At 33.1% G+C, this 24,382-nt stretch overlaps 4 protein-coding genes across 4 annotated transcripts; all 4 read left to right on the forward strand.

The window, feature by feature from the left end:
• Positions 1 to 2,489: 2,489 nt before the first annotated feature.
• Positions 2,490 to 4,572, forward strand: LOC123691942 (lipase member I-like). The gene is made up of 5 exons (XM_045636540.1): positions 2,490 to 2,541; positions 2,894 to 3,080; positions 3,321 to 3,715; positions 3,974 to 4,307; positions 4,527 to 4,572. The coding sequence occupies exons 1-5, from the start codon at positions 2,505 to 2,507 to the stop codon at positions 4,570 to 4,572; spliced, it is 999 nt and encodes a 332-aa protein (XP_045492496.1). The 5' UTR covers positions 2,490 to 2,504.
• Positions 4,573 to 7,866: 3,294 nt separating this feature from the next.
• On the forward strand, positions 7,867 to 12,482 carry LOC123691935 (pancreatic triacylglycerol lipase-like). The gene is made up of 5 exons (XM_045636532.1): positions 7,867 to 7,932; positions 10,717 to 10,903; positions 11,143 to 11,531; positions 11,780 to 12,113; positions 12,326 to 12,482. Exons 1-5 carry the CDS (start codon positions 7,896 to 7,898, stop codon positions 12,369 to 12,371), a joined length of 993 nt encoding a protein of 330 aa, XP_045492488.1. The 5' UTR covers positions 7,867 to 7,895; the 3' UTR covers positions 12,372 to 12,482.
• A 1,219-nt stretch (positions 12,483 to 13,701) lies between these two features.
• Positions 13,702 to 14,899, forward strand: LOC123692606. The gene is made up of 3 exons (XM_045637397.1): positions 13,702 to 13,721; positions 14,022 to 14,234; positions 14,619 to 14,899. The coding sequence occupies exons 1-3, from the start codon at positions 13,702 to 13,704 to the stop codon at positions 14,677 to 14,679; spliced, it is 294 nt and encodes a 97-aa protein (XP_045493353.1). The 3' UTR covers positions 14,680 to 14,899.
• Positions 13,710 to 20,284, forward strand: LOC123692032 (pancreatic triacylglycerol lipase-like). Its single transcript, XM_045636660.1, has 6 exons — positions 13,710 to 13,738; positions 18,366 to 18,546; positions 18,633 to 18,896; positions 18,977 to 19,107; positions 19,394 to 19,730; positions 20,178 to 20,284. The coding sequence occupies exons 2-6, from the start codon at positions 18,443 to 18,445 to the stop codon at positions 20,221 to 20,223; spliced, it is 882 nt and encodes a 293-aa protein (XP_045492616.1). The 5' UTR covers positions 13,710 to 13,738; positions 18,366 to 18,442; the 3' UTR covers positions 20,224 to 20,284.
• The last annotated feature ends 4,098 nt before the right edge of the window (positions 20,285 to 24,382 follow it).

Here is a 24,382-nt window from a genome sequence, read left to right on the forward strand (position 1 = left end):
GCCCTGAGTAAGCATTTCATTCCACTCACACACACACACCGCGCCACAGCTGCAGCCCGACGCCATACGCGAATCATTACGAACGGGCCTCGGCCGGTAGTGTCGGTACACAGGCGTTCACGCACACATGCGTACGTTTTTGGTTTGGGAATAAGAATTTGCGATTTACACGAAATCTATTGATTGGACTAAAAAAATAACACAGTATTTATCTTAGTATGTTGCTTGTAGAATTATTTGCCAAAAAAACAGAATGATTGCATGTAGTTTAGTATGGTTTTCAAGCATCAAAAGATTTTTTTAGAGGTACCTTTGTGATTTTTTTCTATCGAGTAAAATAAGTTGTATTGTGTTTTCAACACACTATCTAGCTAGTTTATCTCCTGAAGAATATCATATATCTATATGAGATTTTTTACTGCAGTTAATCATATACTTTAAAGCATTATAATTTAGCAGCAAACTCGCGTTTTGCTCTACTAGTCACCTTAAGGAGACAACGTTCTTTATTGATAGCCACATTAAAAAGCGATACTAATAGTAGTAAGGTGATACTTAATACAATAAAAGGACAAGATTTAATATTTCAACAAATACGTTAAGAAATAATATGAAATAATATTGACTCTTTTGAGTCAATTCGTAGAGAAAGTTAATTTTCCAAATATAAATATAATACTTTTTGAAGATAACCTGACCGACCGAAAACCGAAAAATGCATTTATTTTTCTTAAATTGTATCGGTTCAAGTTATTATGAATATCATAATATGGAAGAATTAAATCAACGGAAAGTTGTCGCGTAAAAACCTGTTTTAATATGTCCCTTTCATTTTGTAAAATGATTCAAATGTAAGTAATATTTCAGACTAGCTTCCGCCCGCGACTCCGTCCGCGCGGAAAAATTAAGATTTATTTTTTTCTACGTATTTTTTCCGGGATAAAAAGTATCCTATTTTATGCCCAGGATAATAAGGTATAATTATACCAAGTTTCATCGAAATCGAACCGTTAGTTTTCACGTGATGCCTGAACATACAGACAGACAGACAGACAGACAGACAGACAGAAAAAATCCAAGTAACACCTCCTGCTATTTATTTTTTCAATATTTTCAATGTACAGAATTGACCCTTCTACAGATTTATTATATGTATAGATAGATAATTAAAAGAGCAAATATGGAGTTTCTTGCTGGTGATTCTCCATAGATACTGCTTTCCGAATCGGTGGTAAATGTTAAAAATGTAGTGACGATTCAAAAGTGCTTCTAGAAGAAGTCTAATTGAATAAATATATGATTGAGTTTTATACATTTAATGCTATTTTGCATTCCTTTATAGGTCATAAACTAGGTAGGTATGCAGTCTGAAGATAAAAAAATCCAAAGACCCATTCATTATAATTATCTAGGTGACGTTAAAACATTATACCTAATAAGATTATTGATTATAATCAAGAAAAATAATCTCATTATCTACTTTTACTCGCGGCTTGGTCCACGTGATGGTGGTAAACGTTTGGAGTCTTAGAGCTAGCGCGCAAGAGCAACTTTTGTTTCCGCAACTATTTTGTCTCCCCCATCAACTCTATGGGGAGTTGCGTCGCTACGTGCGCGCACTCTCTTACTAGCCCATTAAAATTATTCATCAACCTGTCCTTGTAATAATCCTTGCGGTTTTATTTTACTCTCACACTTCGAAAGCAGGAACTGCTGAAAGTATTTTGACTCATGAGGTGTGATTGTTATATCATAATTATTGTGGTTATGACATAGGCTACTTATATAAGCTTTTAGGTTGTAAAACAATAATTCCCTATTTCATTTATTTATTTTATGGTATTCATGCAACAGTAGCATGACTCAAAAAGCAAAAGGAATCATGCAATGCGTTCAGTTCAATTTCAAAAATGAGAATTTAAATCGGTCATCATAAACAATAATAAAAATATATAGCGTATGAAATAAGTGGTAAGTACCTATAAATTCTACATATTTTGTAGTACCTAATCTCTGGACTATTTTGACAACAGATAATTTTAAAATCCGAAGACGAGATGTGAAGACTGAAGATACATGGGGGCTTAGACAAATAGCAAAACGCTTATCATCTGTTTCATTTCTATCCAAATCCTAGCGAGTAATGCTCTGTTCACAGGGTTCAAAAGAAAAAAAAATTGTTATGGTGAAAATCGTGCAAAACCTATAATTATTATTTTTAAATTTGGCCTTGACTTTTTCCAAGTACTGGAATAACGGGACATGTTTTGTCTTTCGTTAATTTTAAACAATTTCACCAATTTACGCCTAGAGATTGCCTACACATTGGTACCGTGTGAGCGAACCATTAGCAAAAATTATAAGCTTAATCCAATTAGTATCGTTAGCGGATTCGTTTCTGCCATTTGTCTAGAGGCCATGGAATGATAAGAAAACAAAGATAATTCGAAGATAGTCTTAATTATAAAAATCGATTGCTCTGTCTGCAGAGCCGTCTTAAGAAAATGAAGTTTCTAGTGATATTGTCCGCCCTAGTTGCACGTGAGTAAACATTTTAACTTCAAACATATTTTCTTTTATATTGCTTTAGTTTTTTTATAACGTTACAATTTAATTTTTTTTTTATTCAATCAATGTTTGTAAGTCGCTGTTCGATTGATTTCTCATCGCTCACTTAGTAATTATATAATTCCCATTAATTCGTTTTGTAACTTAAAATTTTAATTTACAGTAACAACAAGACAGTAAAGTTTCCTTAATAGGGTCCTGTCTTTTCGGAACGCTCGAACATAAGCTCTATCTATAATAGCAAGGTTATAAAATTCATTCATTTAGGAGTTCAAGACAGGCATTCCTAATTTATGTCCTTTTTATAAAATTTATATGGTTTCAGTGTGTGCTGGTCACGCCATCCCCACCACACTAGGGGACAACAGTCACTATGTAGAGGGGGAGAGCCGCTACGTGTGGATACCCGACGGTGAGGGAGTACTCCGCCTTGTTGATCTTGAAGAACCAGTAGATGAAAGTTCTTTGGACGCAGGGAATGGGGCTAACAATGAGTACTGGCTTTTTACCAGGTAATTATTAATTTATACGTAACCAAATTTAAATTAAAGTTGCCTGTGAAGACTGTTCGTGCAAAAGTCAATTTTAAATTTTTATCATCGATCAAGGAAAGCATCGCGAACATAACTACGATATGAGACAAAGCATCATAATATGAAGTACTTATTTGTCCTATAGAACCAGAAATAAAAGTTGATTATGATGAATATTACTTGAATAATTTTGTGAATGTATTTTCTTTTTTATTTCAGACTTAATCCAAACAATCACCAACTTCTGAGAATAAACGACGATGACTCCATAAGGAACTCTAACTACAACAAGGACCGCCCTCTTATAGTTATTGTTCACGGATGGACCAGTAGTGGAAACTCCCCTCTCAATCCTCTTATCCGAGATGCCTTGCTGCACGATGGTGATAATAACGTTATCTCATTGGATTGGAGTATAGTAGCCAGTAGCCCATACACCACTGCTGTGAGAAATGTGCCCAGCGTGGGCCAACATCTTGGCAACTTCGTGCAATGGTTAATCAACAATCACGGTGGCAATTGGAATAACGTACACTTAATTGGCGCTAGTTTGGGTGCTCACATTATTGGCAATGCAGGACGTACCGTTCGTGGCCGTATTGCGCGCATTTCGGGTTCGATATCTATAATAAATTATATTGTTGATCAGATTGACTATTATAAGAATACCATTAAAACATTGCTTATAAAAAAATTCTTGCAACCAACCACATAACAATATTTAGTGACCATATCAATTGAGAGCAATCTTCTATATTTTAAATGAATATAGCAATAAACTATGACGTTAATTTTAATATTAAATAAGATTGTTTTAAATTGTTTTTCATAACAATATTTTTCATAAAATAAACTTGATTTTTAAATTTCAGGTCTGGATCCAGCTGGTCCTCAATGGAGCGATAACCCTAATGGCTTGAATCGCAATGATGGTGTATATGTCGAGTGCATCCACACCGATGGTGGTCTCTTGGGCATCTTGGACCCGATCTGTGGCGCTAATTTCTATCCCAATGGGGGAACTAACCGTCAACCTGGCTGCTCTCTCAGTCTCTGCTCCCATGACCGTGCATATGAACTGTTTGCAGCTAGCGTAAGATACAATAGTTTCATTGGAAGACGATGCACCGATCTGAACGAGGCACGCAACAATAGCTGCACCGGCAGTAATTTACATATGGGCAACACTGACTTTAGCAAGCGAGGGTCAGTTCAACTTCACGTTACTAGAATCCTGGTTCTCTCATACGATGATAACTGTCATTGTTATTTACATAAAGACGTTAAATGCAGATACGATTTTGTATATTTCATATACCTACTACTTTACCATATTTTTTTTTAGTCAAAAAAAAATCGATTATATCTTCAAATATTTTTAGAAAATATATTATACATTCATTCAATTCTTTTTTTATATTTCAGAACTGGACTATACGGCCTTTCAACTGGTTCCGAATGGCCCTTCTAAAAAATCATATAAGCTGGAATTTGGGAACATGACGACACAGTACAATACTCAATAAGTGTAAAAAGATAAACAATGAACGTTTTATTGATTATATTTCTGAATAAATTATTACCTAAAATTTGTATTATGTTTGCAACACATTCGATTGTCAATCGTTATGATACGGAGGGAGTTTTATAATCTCGTTAACACAGTTTGTGTGGGTTTCTATGTACGGTTGATATGAAAAAAATTATAGATTATTATAATATTATAATCCCACCAAAAACATTTTCATGTAAAATGTTGCCAAGACGAGCCCATATGACTCGCACTGTGAAAAAGTTATCAGATCTCATGTAGAGCCAAGCTTCTAACACTACACGCCCTAACTCTACAAGGCCTAACTTCACAAACTCTACACCTCAGTCAAAATATGTGGCTTGGCCATTTCGCTACATTCACATCGGCGTAAGGTGAAAAATTAATTAATTCACTGTTCATTACTTTTGTGTTATACAATAGTTCTTGTAGTAACGAACGGCCAAGCCACATATTTTGACTAAGGTGTAGAGTTTGTGAAGTTAGGCCTTGTAGAGTTAGGGCGTGTAGTGTTAGAAGCTTGGCTCTACATGAGATCTGATAACTTTTTCACAGTGCGAGTCATATGGGCTCGTCTTGGCAACATTTTACATGAAAATGTTTTTGGTGGGATTTCATTTCTTTTTGTAAGTTGTTTGTAACAAAATTTTATATGTCGATTAATTTTTTTTTTAACAAGGAGTACCTATGCATATATATATCTAGGGGAACCAAGTTTTAGATTATTAGATTAGACCTCTAGCGTCATCAAAATTTAATTTAAAATTACAGGTCTCATACAAACTCCCATTCCCTAGTTTAAGGGGTTGGGGGATGAAAGTTACAAGTTTTATAATTTTTTTCTTGTTTGTTTGCTAATACTAGCTTACATACAAAATTTCAGCTTTCTAGGACATTAGGAAATACCTTAAGAATTTTGATGATCATCAGTGAGTCAGTGACGAAATTAGCGTTTTTTAGATATAAATAAAATCTGAAGTATAAAAGCTAATGTAATTAAAACTTAATATTTTCAATAAGTCCGCTATTGGCAATATATCCCGAAAATTTTGTTGATCTAGCATAATCCAAACCCAAGTTATGAGGGTTCAAAAAAACGTCGAAGCGCTTCGAGAAAAGGTAGGTAGTGCCCGTGCGCTCCGCTTGTTCGCTTTGCTCGTCTTGGCGGGGGCACTACCGTGCCCCCAGATAAAAAGATATTTGACACTTCTGATGCTATAATGTATAGTGTACTGCTGTCTGCATTTATTCAGCCTAAATAATTGCATTCATATTCTTTAATTTATTTCTGAACTTCTAGGATAATAAAATTATACAGATGAATACAAATAAAATAAGTACGACCCCGTTGACTAATGTGGGGTCTGGCGGCCCTGGCAGAGCAAGAGCATTCTTTCGTAATTATTAATTAGTGTAAACGAAAAGTCATATTCAGTGTTATTCAGTATTTCAATGATATACCTAATCTGCTTTAGATTATAATTTAATGAATACGAATGAGACTATTTTCAAAGGTTCAAGTCTGTAAACTAACTTCGGAGAAATAGGTTGAGTAAGACCTGAAATATTTTTTTTGTATGACTATCAACATAACATGTAACATATCATGTTCTTCTCGTGACCACGCTCACATTAAATTGTTCGGAATTTATAAAAAATAAGATACTTTACAGATAAATAATATGATACTTAAGATTGACGTGAATTTGTTCGTATTTATGGCCGCTCTACAGGGTAGAGTAAACGGTAGAGTAGAGCGGTAGAGTATTAACTATCCCACTTACTGTACTAATGCAGAAACCCATTTGTAGAGTAGAGTATTACAATTTAGAGTAGAGTGGCTAACACAGTACGCGTGTACTAACGCGTAGTTATTCTACTACTTTCCTGCCTCTAGGTTATGCATTGCATTCCTTTATAAGACATAAACTATACAGTCTGAAGATAAAGAATTCTAAAGACCCATTCATTATAATTATCTAGCTGTCATCAAATCATTATATGTATATAATAGGCATTATATAATCAAGATAAATAATCTCATTAAACATAACTACCTTTTATCGGCGGCTTGTCTACGTGAATGGCGGCGAAACGATTTTTGTGAATAATTTTATACCTACACTAGCTGTGCTCCGCGGTTTTACCCGCATTGCTCCGCTCATGTTGGTCTTAGCGTGATGATTTGTAGCCTATAGCCTTCCTCGATAAATTGGCTATGACTGAAATAATTTTTCAAATCAGACCAGTAGTTCCTGAGATTAGCGCGTTCAAACAAACAAACTCTTCAGCTTTATAAAATTAGTATAGATTTTTTACTGCAATATCTAGATTAAGGATAGACCAAAGCAATGGTATGGCTTGAGTAAACACATGTTTAATTTTAATTGTAATTACGGATACGGGTCTTAATTTAATTTACGTTTATGCGCATTATTACATTCGGAGTCTTAAGATCTTGCATCAGCCAGTCATTGTAATAATCCCTGCGGTTTTATTTTAATAAGAAACTGCGTAAGAAGGAACCACTGAATGTATTTTTACTACTATTTTGATAGATCATTTGAATATACGACTAATCTTAGCTATTTATGTTCTAGTCACTGGACGTTCTTAAGTACAAAATTTCGTATCCAAAGGTGTATTTTAGTGAAATTGTTCAAAGCATTACTAAAAATAAAATACCAAAATTTCGTTAAGTGAATTAAAAAAATTCGAGGTAATATTCAATGGTAAAAAAAATGTGTGCGTCTTCTTATGACCTTCTTTAAGACCTTATTTTTCAAAAAATAATTTTCTATGTGTAACTTTACAGAAATACGTCGAATCACGCGTGGTATGGACAAGAAAAAGATGGCGCGTAACGAAAAAATGTTACACTAAATTTTTTACCAACCCCGATAAAGAAGTTTCACTTCAAAAACTAAATGAAAAAAAAATCGTGAAAACCTATTTTTAAACAATTGCCGTGGTTTTTTTTTCCAAGTACTGGAATAACGAGAAATAGGTATTTGCCTTTCAACAATTTTACCAATTTACGGCTGGGTAGAAATATTTTTCTCGTGTGAGCGAACCATTAGCAAAAAATCATAAGCTTAATCCAATTAGTATTAAGAGCTGATTCTACTCTTTAGTGTTTCTGCCATTCGTCTATAGGCCATAGAATGATAAGACAACAAAGATAATTCGAAGATAGTCTTTATTATAAAAATCGATTGCTGTGTGCAGTACCGTCTTTCAAAATGAGGTTTCTTGTGATATTGTCCGCCCTAGTTGCACGTGAGTAAACATTTTTAATTCAAACATAATATTTAAAGTGAAACTTTTATTACATCGTCTCAAACTTTTTGGTCTGAGTAGCGCATGTCGCGTGACGCACGATATGTACGATAATTATCGTACAAATACGATAATTTTTAGTTAAATGTCTATAGTGTGAAAAAAAGTTTCACTTTTACCGTGGTTTCATAAAACCACACAACATTTTTTCCTTTATATTTCGATATATTTTTTTTTATGTTTTTAAATAAACTTTATAAATTCTTCGTAGTATGTAGTAAGTTTTGGTATCTGAAATATTTGAAAAAGATCTTCTTTTTCTGACTGTTAAATTTAGCTATAAAAAGGACTCACTGAAAACGCAAAGAAGGGTGGGAAAACTATTAGTAACGTAAGAAGTGAACGTTAAAATCTCGTCGGTATTTGACCAATTTAAAACATTTTTTCCCTAATAAATAGAAAGCTTAATAATTTATTATCTAGAAGTATACATATTTTATTTATTGTGATGTTTCTAAAATGATAATATAAGCAAACAGTGTAGACTCGTCAAAATATTATGTGAAAAGGTATCAAAAAATCCGATTCATATATTTGAAACTATTGAATGTAGGTGCTTATGTTATTAAACTGAAAAATATATACGCGAGTATAGCATAAGGTAAAGGCTCCTAATACGGCGGTAGTCAAAATCGCTTCCTAATACGGTGGTATTTCTTTTTTCGAGTTTTATTCCTGTTTTATAAATTTTAAGTACACCAAAACGTAAGCTATTTATTCCAAATTTATTACTCCATGACTTAACTAACGTTTGCAAGTATAGCACATAGACAACACAACAAGATCAATCAATCTGTGTAACGGCATCGACATGAGAGGTGTTTCCATACAAACGCGAAACAACAAAAGTAAGTACACTAATATTTATAAACTAAGTTTTTCGTATTAAAAAGCCGTTCAAGTTTGTATATGTATTGTTTATTGCATTTTCCTACTATTACACTCACTATTTAAATAGCTTGTTTCATATTTGTAAGTCATTTTCTACCCAAAAAATAAGAAATAAAATACCGCCGTAATACGATACAAATTTTATAGATTAATCCTAATACGGTGGCATAACTCCGAAATAGGAAAAATACTGGGCATGTTTAATTGTTTATAACTTTAATTTTATTTACTTATTGAATTAATTCCAAGATTAGTTGGAATAATTATTAATCTGATAAATTAGAAACCATATTCTGCGGTATGTTTTCTTAATTAGAAATCCAGTTAAATATGAAAATGGTTGAGTACAAAATGTTTGTTTCTTAGAAGGGGTAAAAATAGGAAGGTGTATTTTAATGTATCACAAATCATTTATTTTGTATAACTGTTGATTTGAGTTTTACACATCTGAGCCAAAAAACTGTTATCATTTGATTAAGCATTTACATTCTCTTGTTTATCGAATTTTTGATGGGTCAGAATTAGGATTATTAAAAACACGAGTAGTTTTCCTACTACGGTGGTAGATATTTCCAGGTAACTCTGTATTAGGTTATATATGATCTCCTATTACGGCCCTATTTCATAGAACTTAAAATTACCAGATTTAGGGTTGCGTAAATAAATAAGAAGTTTTGTGTCTTTTTTTGTGGATTCTTATTTGATATGCGTGTTTTTTTTCCGATAAAACTAAAAGCATAAATGAAACACATTAAAAGTGAATCAACGTAATCAAACCAATGGTTAATGAATAAAAAACTTACAATTTACTTTCCTAACACATTCCTATTATTTAACAAATATTATTTGTACGGAACTTCAATGTATATAATATCTGACCCTCCGTATTAGGAGCCGCCTACCGCAGTATTAGGCTCTGACCAAAATCATACCTCCGTATTAGGGAAAATCGACATGACTATTTAAATATTTTTTTAAAATAAGAAATATTATGAAAATAAACATAGACTCAACAGCAATACAAAATTTAAGTTCCACTTTTAACGATAAAGTGGTTTGGCACCTTTAGAAATACTTACAAATGCTTATTTTTGATACTTACTTTCAAATGTTGCGAAATACCTCCGTATTAGGTGCTTTTACCTTAATCACCGCACCTGTCAAAACCATAACTATGTTTAAATAAGAAAACGTTTATTTTCTGCCTGAAAATATGAAAAAAATGGGCCATAATGAACGAGCGACTAAAAAAAACTTAGTGATTATCTAGATTTCCGCCCGCGTCTCCGCCCCGTTTTCGAAGAAAATTTTTTCTGGGTCTTCAACTACCTGCACAAAAAATTTCATTGTAATCGGTTCAGCAGTATTTGCGTGAACTAGTAAAAAACATCCATCCATCCTCAAAAACGTTCGCATTTATAATATTATTAGTAGGAGGATGACATACTGTTTTTACTCGTATAACTTCAGAAGCGACAAATCAATCAAACAAACGACGAATATTGTTTAATAATAATACTTAATAAGCGTACTAAATGTGGGTTGTGATCTAGCTACTAGTTATTATTCTGTGTTGTGATTAAAAAATTTGAGTAATTAAAACTTTGCGGCTAAGTTACTATGTGAGCGACTAAAAATACAGAGAGAGCAACTAAAATTTTACAGTTATAGACAGAGACGATTTTTCAATTGAGGTGTATATACATACATTTATACACGTATTTTTATTTATATGTTTATATAGTGTATATTATATACCATACATAAATGAATATTTCACTTGGTTTTCCTTGTGTGAATTGCCTTTTAGAAAAGTTATTTTAATGGTTTCAGTGTGTGCTGGTCACGCCATCCCCACCATACCAGGAGACAACAGTCACTATGTAGAGGGGGAGAGCCGCTACGTGTGGATACCCGACGGTGAGGGAGTACCCCGCCTTGTTGATCTTGAAGAACCAGCGGATGAAAGTTTCTCGGACGCTAGGAATGGGGCTAACAACGAGTACTGGCTTTTTACCAGGTAATTACTTACTTATAAGCAACTAAATTTAAATTCAAGATTCATAAAAGACTTTAAGATCAAACAAAACTCAATTGATTTTACAATTTATCTGCTCTAATCGATTAAGGAAAAACATCGCGAAGAAACATAAATATCAAGAGCAAAAAGTTTTACGACATGAGACAAAACGTCATATGAAGTGATCACAATGAATATTACTTGAATCATTCAGTGAATGTATTTTCTTTTTATTTCAGACGTAATCCAAACAATCACCAACTTCTGAGAATCAACGACAACGACTCCGTGAGGAACTCTAACTACAACAGGGACCGCCCTCTTACGGTTGTTGTTCACGGATGGAACGGCAATGGAACCTCCGCACGTCTTGCCGTTGATGCCTTGCTACACGAGGGTGACAATAACGTTATTTCACTAGATTGGAGCATAGTAGCTAGTGGTCCTTACACCAATGTTGTTAGAAATGTGCCCAGCGTGGGCCAACATCTTGGCAACTTCGTGCAGTGGTTAATCAACAATCACGGGGGCAATTGGAATAACGTACACTTAATTGGCGCTAGTTTGGGTGCTCACGTTATTGGCAATGCAGGACGTACCGTTCGTGGCCGTATTGCGCGCATTTCAGGTACGATATCTATAATTAATTATAAAGTTTGACTGATCGACTATATGATATAAGAATCCCATAAAAACAATGCTTGTAAAAAAATTATCACAACGCAATCCAATAAGTAACAAAGTTGTCAACTACATAACAATCATTAGCGACCATATCAATTGAGTTAAGAAATCTTCAAATGAATAAATCTGTTCAGGCGTTGCATGAAGAAATAAAAATTAACTAACTAAATTAACTTGATTTTTAAATTTCAGGTCTAGATCCAGCTGGCCCCCAATGGAGCGATAGCTCCAATGCCTTGAACCGGAATGATGCCGTATATGTCGAGTGCATTCACACCGATGGTGGTCTCTTGGGTATATTCGACCCGATCGGTGACGCTAATTTCTATCCCAATGGTGGTACCAACCGCCAACCTGGTTGCTCTCTCAGCAACTGCTCCCACGTCCGTGCATATGAACTGTTTGCAGCTAGTGTAATATACAATAATTTCATTGGAAGACGATGCGCCGATCTGAACGAGGCACGCAACAATAACTGCACTGGAGCTAACTTCCTTATGGGCAACACTGACTTTAGTAAGCGAGGGTAAGTTTAACTTCGCTTGACCAAAATCCTGATTCTGATAAAATGATGGATGATTTTTATTGTTGTTTATACGATAAAGACCTTAACACACTCAATGCAGATACGATTTTGTCTTTTGCATGAATTACTTTGTTACATAACTTTGTAAGTGAGGAAAGTAAATTTCATAGGAATGGTATTAATATATTAATTTTGATTTTTGTATATTTCAGAAGTGGACTTTACGGCCTTTCAACTGGTTCCGAATGGCCTTTCTAAAAAATAATTTATGCTGGAATTTGGGGCCATAGTGAAAGGAGAATATGATAATAAATTAAAAATGATAAAACAATGACAATTTTAATTTTCATATTTCCAAATAAATTATTACCCAAGACTTTTATTATCTTTTAATTTATGACATGTTTTTTTTTTTGTTTTCTTGTTGTTGCATCCAGACTCTCGCAAGTAAATCTACTGGAGTCGCATGTAATCGCATGAGCCTCAGCAGGTAAAGGCTACACGAGTACATCCACTCTCGATTTATTGGTGTCTACAGTTGCCTTCTACAAGATGGTGGTGACTTAAGTGACAGCATTGGACAACTTAGCGTGACTCTATGTGCCTACTCATTTTCGTAATAGCTTTCACTCCAGTAATTCTATCTTACTTTTAACTGTTTTTCAAATCTAATTGAGGTTTAGCAATTATTATATTTTTAAGTTTTGAAAAAAATTGAGGTAAAGGATTTTTTTTAATTAGTTATTATAAATCATTCATATACATAGTTCACACGGTACTAAAGTTTAGTTAGTGAATGCAAAATTGCTACACATACTTTTTTAGTGAGTAGGCTTTTTATAGTGAGAATATTTAGTTCTAAAGCGTAAAAAAAATAACAGACCTATGCAGGTTTTTCCTTACTACGCGGGCGAAGCCGCTAGCGGAAAGCTAGAGTATAAACACCGAAATCTTAATATATATAAATCTCGTGTCACAATGTTTGTCCTCAATGGACTCCTAAACCACTTAACCGATTATAATAAAATTCTTTTTTTTTTTTTTTTTACACACCATGTGCAGTTCGATCCAACTTGAGAGATAGGATAGTTTAAACATGTAGGTACCACGGGCGAAGCCGGGGCGGACCACTAGTATGCTTAATATTATTATTTTATTAATAAGGCTTGAACAGCTTGATTAGCTCTGAAATGAGGCCCTAGGTACACGCCTGAGGTAAAGCGAACTGCAAGTTCGAATGCAGACTCACAATTAGTCTTAATAATTTGAATAAAATAAATTATATTAAATGTGAATCTTATTATTGAAAGACTTATAGTTAATACAATATGAGTGCCACAGGATAACACTTTGAAAATTATTAATTTAATCAAGCAATTATTACGCAGTTAAGCACTTTATCTTGCGCATCCTTTGATTTGAACGATCAATCCATAGAGTCGTTTCAATATACCAATAATATCGTTAATTGCCTATTTAATAATATATAAATATAACACAGTGATTGGACAGATATTTAAAAGATAGACGCGTAAATATATATCCATTGATGTTTTGCAGTGGCATCTTTATAACTGAGTTTATAACAATGAAAGTGCTTGTTGCATTGTTGGTTAACGTAGTACGTAAGTAGAATTAAAATAATCAATAGAACTATTGGGTTAATTTAATCAAAAATTATTTGTAATTTGTCATAATAAGCAAATCGTGTCTCCCGGTGAAGTTCAGAAGTTCTTTTTTCATCGTAATTTTAAGTAAATTATACAATTTCTAAATGTACCTAATGACTCAAAATTTTCTAGAAAGGAATATAAGTAAACTAAGCATAATAATTGTGTATGAGTAGAAACGTAATAATTTTCAGGCACATACTATCCAATTATTGCGTATTAAAATTGTGTAATAAAGATATTTAAAGAAAAAAGGCATCATAGTGTGTGCTGGTAACGCGATTCCGAGCAAACCAGGCGACAACAGTCACTATGTAGAGGGGGAGAGCTGCTACGTGTGGATACCCGACGGTGAGGGAGTACCCCGCCTTGTTGATCTTGAAGAACCAGCGGATAAAAGCTTTTTAAACGCTAGAAATGGTGCTAACAATGCATATTGGCTATTTACGAGGTACTATTTTCTATATTATATATAAATCTACCCCAATGGTGGAGGAAACCCACAACCCAGCTGCATCATCGGCACATGTTCACACAGCCGCTCTTATGAACTCTTTGCTGATACTATCAGATGTCATCTGAATGCGAGGAGATATGTAAATCTAAATGAAGCTCGCAAGAAAAAATGCGCAGGCGCAAATTTTCCAATGTGTAACACAGATTTCAACAAGCAATCGTAAGTTTATACAATTCTGATAGATGTTAGAAAATAGCATAATTTGCTAGATATAAATCATTGACTTTTTCTTTGGTATAATTTTAAGTTCAAATTAAATAAGATCATATTATATTAAATAAAAAACTAGATAACTAATGTTTTTATATTTATTTTCAGTGGAGTGGAAGTGTGGAGTGGAATATTTGGCCTTACGACTGGTTCAAAGTCGCCTTTTTGAAAAGTCCCCAATTTCTGCTCAATCATCGTGAGAACACCTAAATTCAAATTAAAATTCAAATTATATTTATTTGCAAGAATGTAGTTACAGATTCTAGATGTTTTAATTACTAAAAGTAAAAGAAAGTAAAACTAGTCGCATATTTCACAATCTATTTGTTATGGAAAGGAAATAAATGAAGCTGTCTGAAATTTGGCTATTATTTTATTAGCAGGATAAATATTCGAACGCAATTATTTTTTATCTTTCTTTTATTTATAACTAGCTTTCCACCCGCAGCTTCGCCCGCGCAGTCAATAGTTCCCGTTTTCGTGGGATTTCCGTGATAAAATCTATCCTATTTCCCGGGGTAAAAAGTAGCCTATGTCCTTTCTCGGGTATCAAAATATCTCTATACCAAATTTCATGCAAATTGGTTCAGTAGTTAAGGCGTGATTGAGTAACAAACAGACAGACAGAGTTACTTTCGTATTTATAATATTAAGTATGGATTATCCAAGATATGGTTATGATCATTAATACCTACTAAGGTAAAAGCACCTAATACGGAGGTATTTCGCAACATTTGAAAGTAAGTATCAAAAATAAGCATTTGTAAGTCTTTCTAAAGGTGCCAAACCACTTTATCGTTAAAAGTGGAACTTAAATTTTGTATTGCTGTTGAGTCTATGTTTATTTTCATGATATTTCTTATTTTAAAAAAATATTTAAATAGTCATGTCGATTTTCCCTAATACGGAGGTATGATTTTGGTCAGAGCCTAATACTGCGGTAGGCGGCTCCTAATACGGAGGGTCAGATATTATATACATTGAAGTTCCGTGCAAATAATATTTGTTAAATAATAGGAATGTGTTAGTAAAGTAAATTGTAAGTTTTTTATTCATTAACCATTGGTTTGATTACGTTGATTCACTTTTAATGTGTTTCATTTATGCTTTTAGTTTTATCGGAAAAAAAAATACGCATATCAAATAAGAATCCACAAAAAAAGACACAAAACTTCTTATTTATTTACGCAACCCTAAATCTGGTAATTTTAAGTTCTATGAAATAGGGCCGTAATAGGAGATCATATATAACCTAATACAGAGTTACCTGGAAATATCTACCACCGTAATAGGAAAACTACTCGTGTTTTTAATAATCCTAATTCTGACCCACCAAAAATTCGATAAACAAGAGAATGTAAATGCTTAATCAAATGATAACAGTTTTTTGGCTCAGATGTGTAAAACTCAAATCAACAGTTATACAAAATAAATGATTTGTGATACATTAAAATACACCCCTTCCTATTTTTACCCCTTCTAAGAAACAAACATTTTGTACTCAACCATTTTCATATTTAACAGGATTTCTAATTAAGAAAACATACCGCAGAATATGGTTTCTAATTTATCAGATTAATAATTATTCCAACTAATCTTGGAATTAATTCAATAAGTGAATAAAATGAAAGTTATAAACAATTAAACATGCCCAGTATTTTTCCTATTTCGGAGTTATGCCACCGTATTAGGATTAATCTATAAAATTTGTATCATATCACGGCGGTATTTTATTTCTTATTTTTTGGGTAGAAAATGACTTACAAATATGAAACAAGCTATTTAAATAGTGAGTGTAATAGTAGGAAAATGCAATAAACAATACATATACAAACTTGAACGGCTTTTTAATACGAAAAACTTAGTTTATAAATATTAGTGTACTTACTTTTGTTGTTTCGCGTTTGTATGGAAACACCTCTCATGTCGATGCCGTTACACAGATTGATTGATCTTGTTGTGTTGTCTATGTGCTATACTTGCAAACGTTAGTTAAGTCATGGAGTAATAAATTTGGAATAAATAGCTTACGTTTTGGTGTACTTAAAATTTATAAAACAGGAATAAAACTCGAAAATAGAAATACCACCGTATTAGGAAGCGATTTTGACTACCGCCGTATTAGGAGCCTTTACCTTATGCTATACTCGCGTATATATTTTTCAGTTTAATAACATAAGCACCTACATTCAATAGTTTCAAATATCTTAATGAATATTTATATAATTTAGTGATAAGAGTTGCATAAGAGTAGCACCGACGGTACCATAATAATATACCACCACACAGGCACACATTACCGTTTAATTATTGCGTATATTAATTTCAAATGTTTACTATTTTGCTTGTATTTTACAGCTAAAATGACGAAAACTACTTTCTACTAATATTATAAATGCAAAAAATTGTGTGGATGTTTGTGTGGATGTTTGTGTGTGTGTTTGTTACTCTTTCACGCAAATACTACTGAGCCGATTACAATGAAATTTAGCACAAATATAGAGGGTAACTTGGATTAACACATAGGATAGGCTTTATCCTGATTTTTTTTTCCTATATATTTGATTGCAAATCAACGGTTTGATAAAATTCTAGATATTATAATAGGCATTACAAGTACATTCAGATAAGAACAATATTGCTGCTAAATATCATAATGAGTAATTAATAATACATGGCTTAAGTTTTATCGATTCATTGCTAATATTCTGTTATTATTATATAAAAAAATGATATTTTTTTGAATTACTATTCGTTTAAAATAAATATTACTGGATAGTTAGAGCTAGCGCGCACGAGCAACTTTGTGTAAACAAGTGTAAATATTATTATTAGGACAATATTTTATTATTATATTAATAGATAATATCAATATAATAGATACCTAGAATACTACTAGAAAGCTAAAGGATTTAGCGCGAATAAACACTAAAAAATAAAGATTTTCAAATTTTCTTTTCTAAAGAGTAAATGCATCAAATGATAATTATTATAATAATAATCTGTACCTAGAAGTCAAATTACAACTTACAAGGTAAGTACTATACTATTTAACTCTTCTTTGTTTCCTTCAGTAATCGATCAACAACCTTTTGAGAGCGTCTTTTAAATATTTCTTTATCTTTAATCAAGATTTAAAATTGAAAAATAAGTAAAGTAAGATTACAGTTCATAAAAAATAATCTGTTTATTTATTTTATTTTTAACTAGCGGTCCGCCCCGGCTTCGCCCGTGGTACATATTTCGCAATAAAAAGTAGCTATGTCCTTCAGGTATCAAAATTGAGTAACAGACAGACAGACAGAGTTACTTTCGCATTTATAATATTGAGTAGTATGGATTATTTGTCGTACCAAAATAACATAATTAACAACAACACATGCAAAAATATTCACAAAAGGCTCCATGGATGCTCCAAGGATCCATGGTGTACAGGTTGCAGGATCGGAATGTAATAAGTATAATTATTATACTGGAGGGGTTGGTTTAAAAGAAAGACGTAAATAAATCGTGCATGCAAGCCAGCTATTAAAACTTTTAATTCATAAGCTATGCAAATATATCTAGAACTTAGCATTAATAGGTACATAGTAACAAAGAAAGTATTAAAATCGATGTACCATGTTTATTATCCAATCTGATTAACAAAAAAAACAATTATCGTTGATAATAATTATTAGATAATTTAAAGATATACCCACAATAAAAACGAATGGCTCGTGCTTAACGTACCGTCTGCGAAAAATGAAGCTCCTTGTGGTGCTTACATCCCTCGTAGCATGTAAGTAAAATAGCATCAGTTATTTATACAACAATAGAATAATAGGTAATTAACTATCATTTTTATTTTCATAGTGTGCGCTGGAGGCAGAATTTCCTCCACGCCAGGTGATAATAGTCATTATGTAGAAGGAGTTAGCCGCTACATTTGGATGCCCGACGGTGACGAGGTTCCACATATTGTTGACTTACATGCACCTGCTGCGGACGCTGTAGGCCTTAATGGAGCTAATAATGAATATTGGCTCTATACAAGGTATTTGTGTTCGTATTTATTCTTATCAATATGGATACTATAGAAATAATCGATTTTATACTGAACACAATACCTATTTTTTTCAGACGCAATCCCCACAGTCACCAAGTTTTAAGGCACAACGACCAGAACTCCATTCGGAATTCTAACTTTAATCCCAATAGACCCATCAAAGCTATAGTTCACGGCTGGAACAGCAAAGGGACTTCAAAAATGAATCCCCAAATTCGGGATGCCTTACTGCAAATCGACGATTTTAATGTTATAATCGTTGACTGGCGTAGAGCAGCTATGGGCACATACACGACATCAGTACGCGCTGTTCCAAGCGTTGGCCAACATCTCGGACAGTACGTACTTACTAAGTGTTAACCGTTTCATTTTATAGTAATTAATTATTATGTTATAACATTTGTTAATTTTTTTTCAGATTCCTGCAATGGCTGATCAACAATTTCGGCGGTAACTGGAACAATGTGCATTTAGTTGGATTCAGTTTGGGAGCTCACGTTGTAGGAAACGCAGGCAGGACAGTTAACAACCGAGTTGGACGTATTACAGGTAAGAAATGGGAATATTTTGTCACTGACTAGTCCACATTATTTTATACTAGCTGCGCTCCGCGGTTTCACCCGCATGGCTCTGCTCCTGTTGGTCTTAGCGTGATGATATACAGCATATAGCCTTCCTCGATGACTGGGCTATATAACACAGAAAGAATTTTTCAAATTGGACCAGTAGTTCCTCAGATTAGCGCGATCAAACAAACAAACAAACTCTACAGCTTTATAATATTAGTATAGATTTGGGTGTGGCAAATAAAATTAATCTTTATCTTCTCTATCAGGTCTTGACCCTGCTGGTCCTCAATGGGGCAGAAACTCGAATGCTCTTAGAAAAAGCGACGGCGTGTACGTAGAATCGATTCACACTGACGGAGGCCTGTTGGGTATTTTCGATCCGATTTCTGACGCTGATTTTTACCCGAACGGTGGAAGGAACCGTCAGCCCGGTTGCTTGGTGAGCACGTGCTCTCACAGCCGAGCATACGAGTTGTTCGCTGCTAGTGTTGTGTACAGAACCCGCTTCAATGGACAAAAGTGCGGAAACCTTAACGACGCTCAGAGGAACCGATGCACAGGATCCACACTGCGTATGGGTAGCGCTGATCTAAATAAGCGAGGGTTCGTATATTTTTCTTTTTAAGTTTATTATAGTATAAAAAGGGAATCGATTAGTTGATTGATAAAATAATTGATCCCTTTATTATAGTCATTCTACACTGCTGATATTTAATCTATAATAAAAAAATGAATCCCAAAATGTGTTGGTGAGCGCATAACTTTAGAACAGCTGAACCGATTTCTTTAATTCTTTTTTTATTATATTCCTTGAAGTACGAGGATGGTTCTTATGTAGAGAAAACGTGAATATGTACCACGGGCGAAGCCGGGGCGGACCGCTAGTATAACATATAATAACAATGCCTCATTTAAAAAAAGCTTATTGTAAATGAAATAAAATGAATTTAGTTTCCAGTTCTTACAATATTTCACGCAATACAAGCTTTGATTTGACTAGACTAATCTTGTATGAATAAATACTTTAATATATTTTTATTATTATTACAGATCTGGACTCTATGCACTCAGCACTGGATCAAAATGGCCTTTCTAAGAATCTAGAAAAGACATATCTTTTACTAATCTTGAATATGCTGAATACTGATGAAACTCTGACACTGAAAAAACTATTCAAATAAATTATTTCAATATTTTTTTACAATGACCTATTTATAATTTCATCCCCTTTTTTATAATATGATGTTATATTTCTAACACATAACATATACCTTACTTGAATCAAATTATATTTATCAAGTTGATGTTATGGTCTTCACAATGGGTAGTGTTGAGCGAGTACAGACAATCACGATAGTGTATAGAGCCTAAATGTCTTCGGCCACCATCGTAGATGTTTATTCATATAATTTATCGTCGTTATGCCGGCAATCGTCGTCGATTATTTGTTGGGCCAACGCTCTCGATTGTGAAGAGGGCTCATAATATTATGCTCATAAACAATCTTATGATATGCTGCCATATTATAACCGTAATCATGAATATTCAAAAAAATGAGTCGTTGAAATGTTAGCACTATTCATCTATCAATTGCGATTTTTTTCTTCGAAAATATTGATACTTTTTTTTTTAAAGTGGGGAAATCTTGCATAGATACCCACGGCCTCCGAGGAAAGGGCCGCGGGTTATGTCGGATTCCTACTGACCAAAACCCCACTGTGACCCAAAAATATTATACGAATCTTAAAATCACCTCTATACGGCCGCGGCGTCTCAACAAATAATAATATAAAAATAATTGAAACCTCATATATATTTGTTTGTATATGAATGAACTTTGTTCCAATTTATTTCAGCCTTCAATCGTATAAAATACGATGTTTACCTAACTACAAATATTACGCATATCCTTTAATATTGTATATGCCTTTTCAAGCCACTTAACAAATATAAAGCAGTGCAATATTGATAAACAATGATAAAAAAATAATCCTATCTCAATCCGATTTCTCACAAGCTAATACCTCGATTGACCATACCAATATTGCTATCTTTATATCATGTCATATTTAATTATGATAACTTTAAAGATAGTTTATTGTTCTGACGTCAATTCCTTCAAGAAAGTTCTGTTTGAAAAATGAACAAATAACTCTGATTGCTGAGGCGACCCACGAATCTAAGCATTGCCGCGGTATGGCAAAAGGACGAATCCCGTCTTGTGATCGATTTCTTTTTTATTCCTTAAAAAGCTAATCTATTATAAAGCATTTCAATGCAATAATAATAAATTTTAAATCCATTAAATTTAAGCGGGACTGTTTCTACTGTCGTCTAGCATTTTCCGCTTGAAGCTGCGTTCAGTATGGACGTGGCTCAAAGGAGCACAAGTGATAACTGCGTTAAAAACAACCGAGTTCAAACTTGCACTTGCAACATTTACAAATACAGACAAAAATGCTCATAAAATAAAAACTACTGGGCCCATCCGAATAAAATTTTTATGGGACCAATTCGACACCATCCCGCATCGAACAAAAAACGAAAAGAATCACGTAAATCGGTTCAGAAACCTCGGAGTAATCGGTGTACATACATAAAAAAACATACCGGCGGAATTGATAACCTCCTTCTTTGAAGTCGGTTAAAAAGCACAAAAGCACATGCCTGCCGTTTTTGTCAGCCAAGTCACCTTTTGTGTCCATACGACGGAGCTGCTTCACGCTTCATTGCTTAGAGAGGCTGTTTACTCTGTGTGGACTCGCCTATTTAAATAAGCTTTCATTGAATTAAATTGTTCTTATAATAAGCCACTTTTACCATGAAAATAATGAGAAGTGATGTGAAAAAACAATCAAATGTAAAGGACAAACTACTTTCAAATGTTACATTCCATATTTAGGTAAACTACCTGATACACGCAGTTAGGTATATCATAATATGACATATCTAAGAAACAAGCATTATCAACATGTGCAAATTACAATCGTTTTATCAAAATAGGTAGTAATACGCAATTTCAATGAATAATTTACATCAATGATACCTATATTAATGACTAACATAAGTAAACAGATTAATCTTTCTGTAAAAATTATTCAACTGCCCTTTGAATAACTAAGAGAGTCCAGATTTTATGCATGTCTCATCTGTTTATCACCTTAACGATAAATTTAACCTCAATAAATAATATTGTGCTGTGTACATACAATTAGGCTGGCATTTTACCGCAACATGATTGTGATTAAATTTGTGTATAATAAGTCAAAATTGTCAGCTGCGGTGTGTACCTATTTAAATAAATAAATAAAAGATGATGAAACGGGTGTAATTTTAAAATATTTAGGACTTTCTTCATATAGGAATTATCTATCTACAGTATTAAGACTACATTCTTTTACTACGCGACGTTGTGCCATCACGATACACAAATTGCAATATTTAGTAGCTTTGTATTAATGATAATAAAAGTAGTTTAAATCGGTCAAGTAGCTCTGTACAATTAGTATTTCTCTTTATAATTTTGGTATCAAAGATTAGTATAGATAAATCGGCCAATCTCAGGCTGTAATCATTTTAATTTTAAAGCAACAAATTCAATCATTTAATATTTTTATTGATGCAAGGGGTATTTAAATTTATTTTAATCTAATCTATAAATAGTTTGAGAGCCCATCAATCACGAAATTAAGATTAATATCACTTATAAGATGCTTTTCCGTCGACATAATAGATGATATTTCAAAAAAAGCCTAGCCACTCGTTCAGGTTCCACCTGGATTTATTAATTGAAAACAACATAATATATAGGCTATGCCACACAAGAGTGATTTTGCTATCTAATGGTAAAATAATTGTAATTCAGAGCCTATTTAATGCAATCAAACAAAATCAAATTTTTCCTATGGAATTATAATTTATTCGTTTATTTTTTATAAATTCATATAAATAATAAGACCAAAGCACACATAACTAAATGTAAGTAATAGAAATAAAATGAAACAAAGATGCATTAAAAATAAGTTTCTTATAACTCTATGCAACTGCTTGTATCATATAGGTAGGTAGTATTTGTGTAGATAAACAAAGAAATCTTCTTCATGAACCACAAAACCTTCAAAGTATTTCTAGGTTAAAAACTGGGGTGGTTTAAGTCTAAACATTTCAGTTTAATTACATTTAGTTCTTTTCGTAAAAGTATCTATTATCTTGTATTCAGTAAAAAACCGGCCAAGTGCGAGTCGGACTCGCGCACCGAGGGTTCCGTACAAACCTGCAAGGTTTAAAAAAAGTTCGTTCATAACGACACTCGCGGTCATTGCTGTAACTACAATTATGTTTACAATCACAATTTTTTTGGTGGTATAAGGTAAAAGCACCTAATACGGAGGTATTTCGCAACATTTGAAAGTAAGTATCAAAAATAAGCATTTGTAAGTATTTCTAAAGGTGCCAAACCACTTTATCCTTAAAAGTGGAACTTAAATTTTGTATTGCTGTTGAGTCTATGTTTATTTTCATAATATTTCTTATTTTAAAAAAATATTTAAATAGTCATGTCGATTTTCCCTAATACGGAGGTATGATTTTGGTCAGAGCCTAATACTGCGGTAGGCGGCTCCTAATACGGAGGGTCAGATATTATATACATTGAAGTTCCGTACAAATAATATTTGTTAAATAATAGGAATGTGTTAGTAAAGTAAATTGTAAGATTTTTATTCATTAACCATTGGTTTGATTACGTTGATTCACTTTTAATGTGTTTCATTTATGCTTTTAGTTTTATCGGAAAAAAAACACGCATATCAAATAAGAATCCACAAAAAAAGACACAAAACTTCTTATTTATTTACGCAACCCTAAATCTGGTAATTTTAAGTTCTATGAAATAGGGCCGTAATAGGAGATCATATATAACCTAATACAGAGTTACCTGGAAATATCTACCACCGTAATAGGAAAACTACTCGTGTTTTTAATAATCCTAATTCTGACCCATCAAAAATTCGATAAACAAGAGAATGTAAATGCTTAATCAAATGATAACAGTTTTTTGGCTCAGATGTGTAAAACTCAAATCAACAGTTATACAAAATAAATGATTTGTGATACATTAAAATACACCTTCCTATTTTTACCCCTTCTAAGAAACAAACATTTTGTACTCAACCATTTTCATATTTAACTGGATTTCTAATTAAGAAAACATACCGCAGAATATGGTTTCTAATTTATCAGATTAATAATTATTC

This window comes from Colias croceus, chromosome 1 (genome assembly GCF_905220415.1).
Source record: "Colias croceus chromosome 1, ilColCroc2.1".
Classification (NCBI taxonomy): Eukaryota; Metazoa; Arthropoda; class Insecta; order Lepidoptera; family Pieridae; genus Colias; species Colias croceus.

Bases quoted from the DNA above. Each gene is read 5' to 3' on its own strand.
- LOC123691942 (XM_045636540.1), top strand. From the start codon at position 2,505: ATGAAGTTTCTAGTGATATTGTCCGCCCTAGTTGCAC. The intron at 2,542-2,893 runs GTGAGTAAACAT...ATATGGTTTCAG, and splicing joins ATTGTCCGCCCTAGTTGCAC to TGTGTGCTGGTCACGCCATC. The intron at 3,081-3,320 runs GTAATTATTAAT...TTTTTATTTCAG, and splicing joins GAGTACTGGCTTTTTACCAG to ACTTAATCCAAACAATCACC.
- LOC123691935 (XM_045636532.1), top strand. From the start codon at position 7,896: ATGAGGTTTCTTGTGATATTGTCCGCCCTAGTTGCAC. The intron at 10,904-11,142 runs GTAATTACTTAC...TTTTTATTTCAG, and splicing joins GAGTACTGGCTTTTTACCAG to ACGTAATCCAAACAATCACC. The intron at 12,114-12,325 runs GTAAGTTTAACT...TGTATATTTCAG, and splicing joins ACTGACTTTAGTAAGCGAGG to AAGTGGACTTTACGGCCTTT.
- LOC123692606 (XM_045637397.1), top strand. From the start codon at position 13,702: ATGAAAGTGCTTGTTGCATT. The intron at 13,722-14,021 runs GTTGGTTAACGT...TGTGTAATAAAG, and splicing joins ATGAAAGTGCTTGTTGCATT to ATATTTAAAGAAAAAAGGCA. The intron at 14,235-14,618 runs GTACTATTTTCT...ATTTATTTTCAG, and splicing joins GCATATTGGCTATTTACGAG to TGGAGTGGAAGTGTGGAGTG.
- LOC123692032 (XM_045636660.1), top strand. From the start codon at position 18,443: ATGCCCGACGGTGACGAGGTTCCACATATTGTTGACTTACATGCACCT. The intron at 18,897-18,976 runs GTACGTACTTAC...ATTTTTTTTCAG, and splicing joins GTTGGCCAACATCTCGGACA to ATTCCTGCAATGGCTGATCA. The intron at 19,108-19,393 runs GTAAGAAATGGG...CTTCTCTATCAG, and splicing joins CCGAGTTGGACGTATTACAG to GTCTTGACCCTGCTGGTCCT.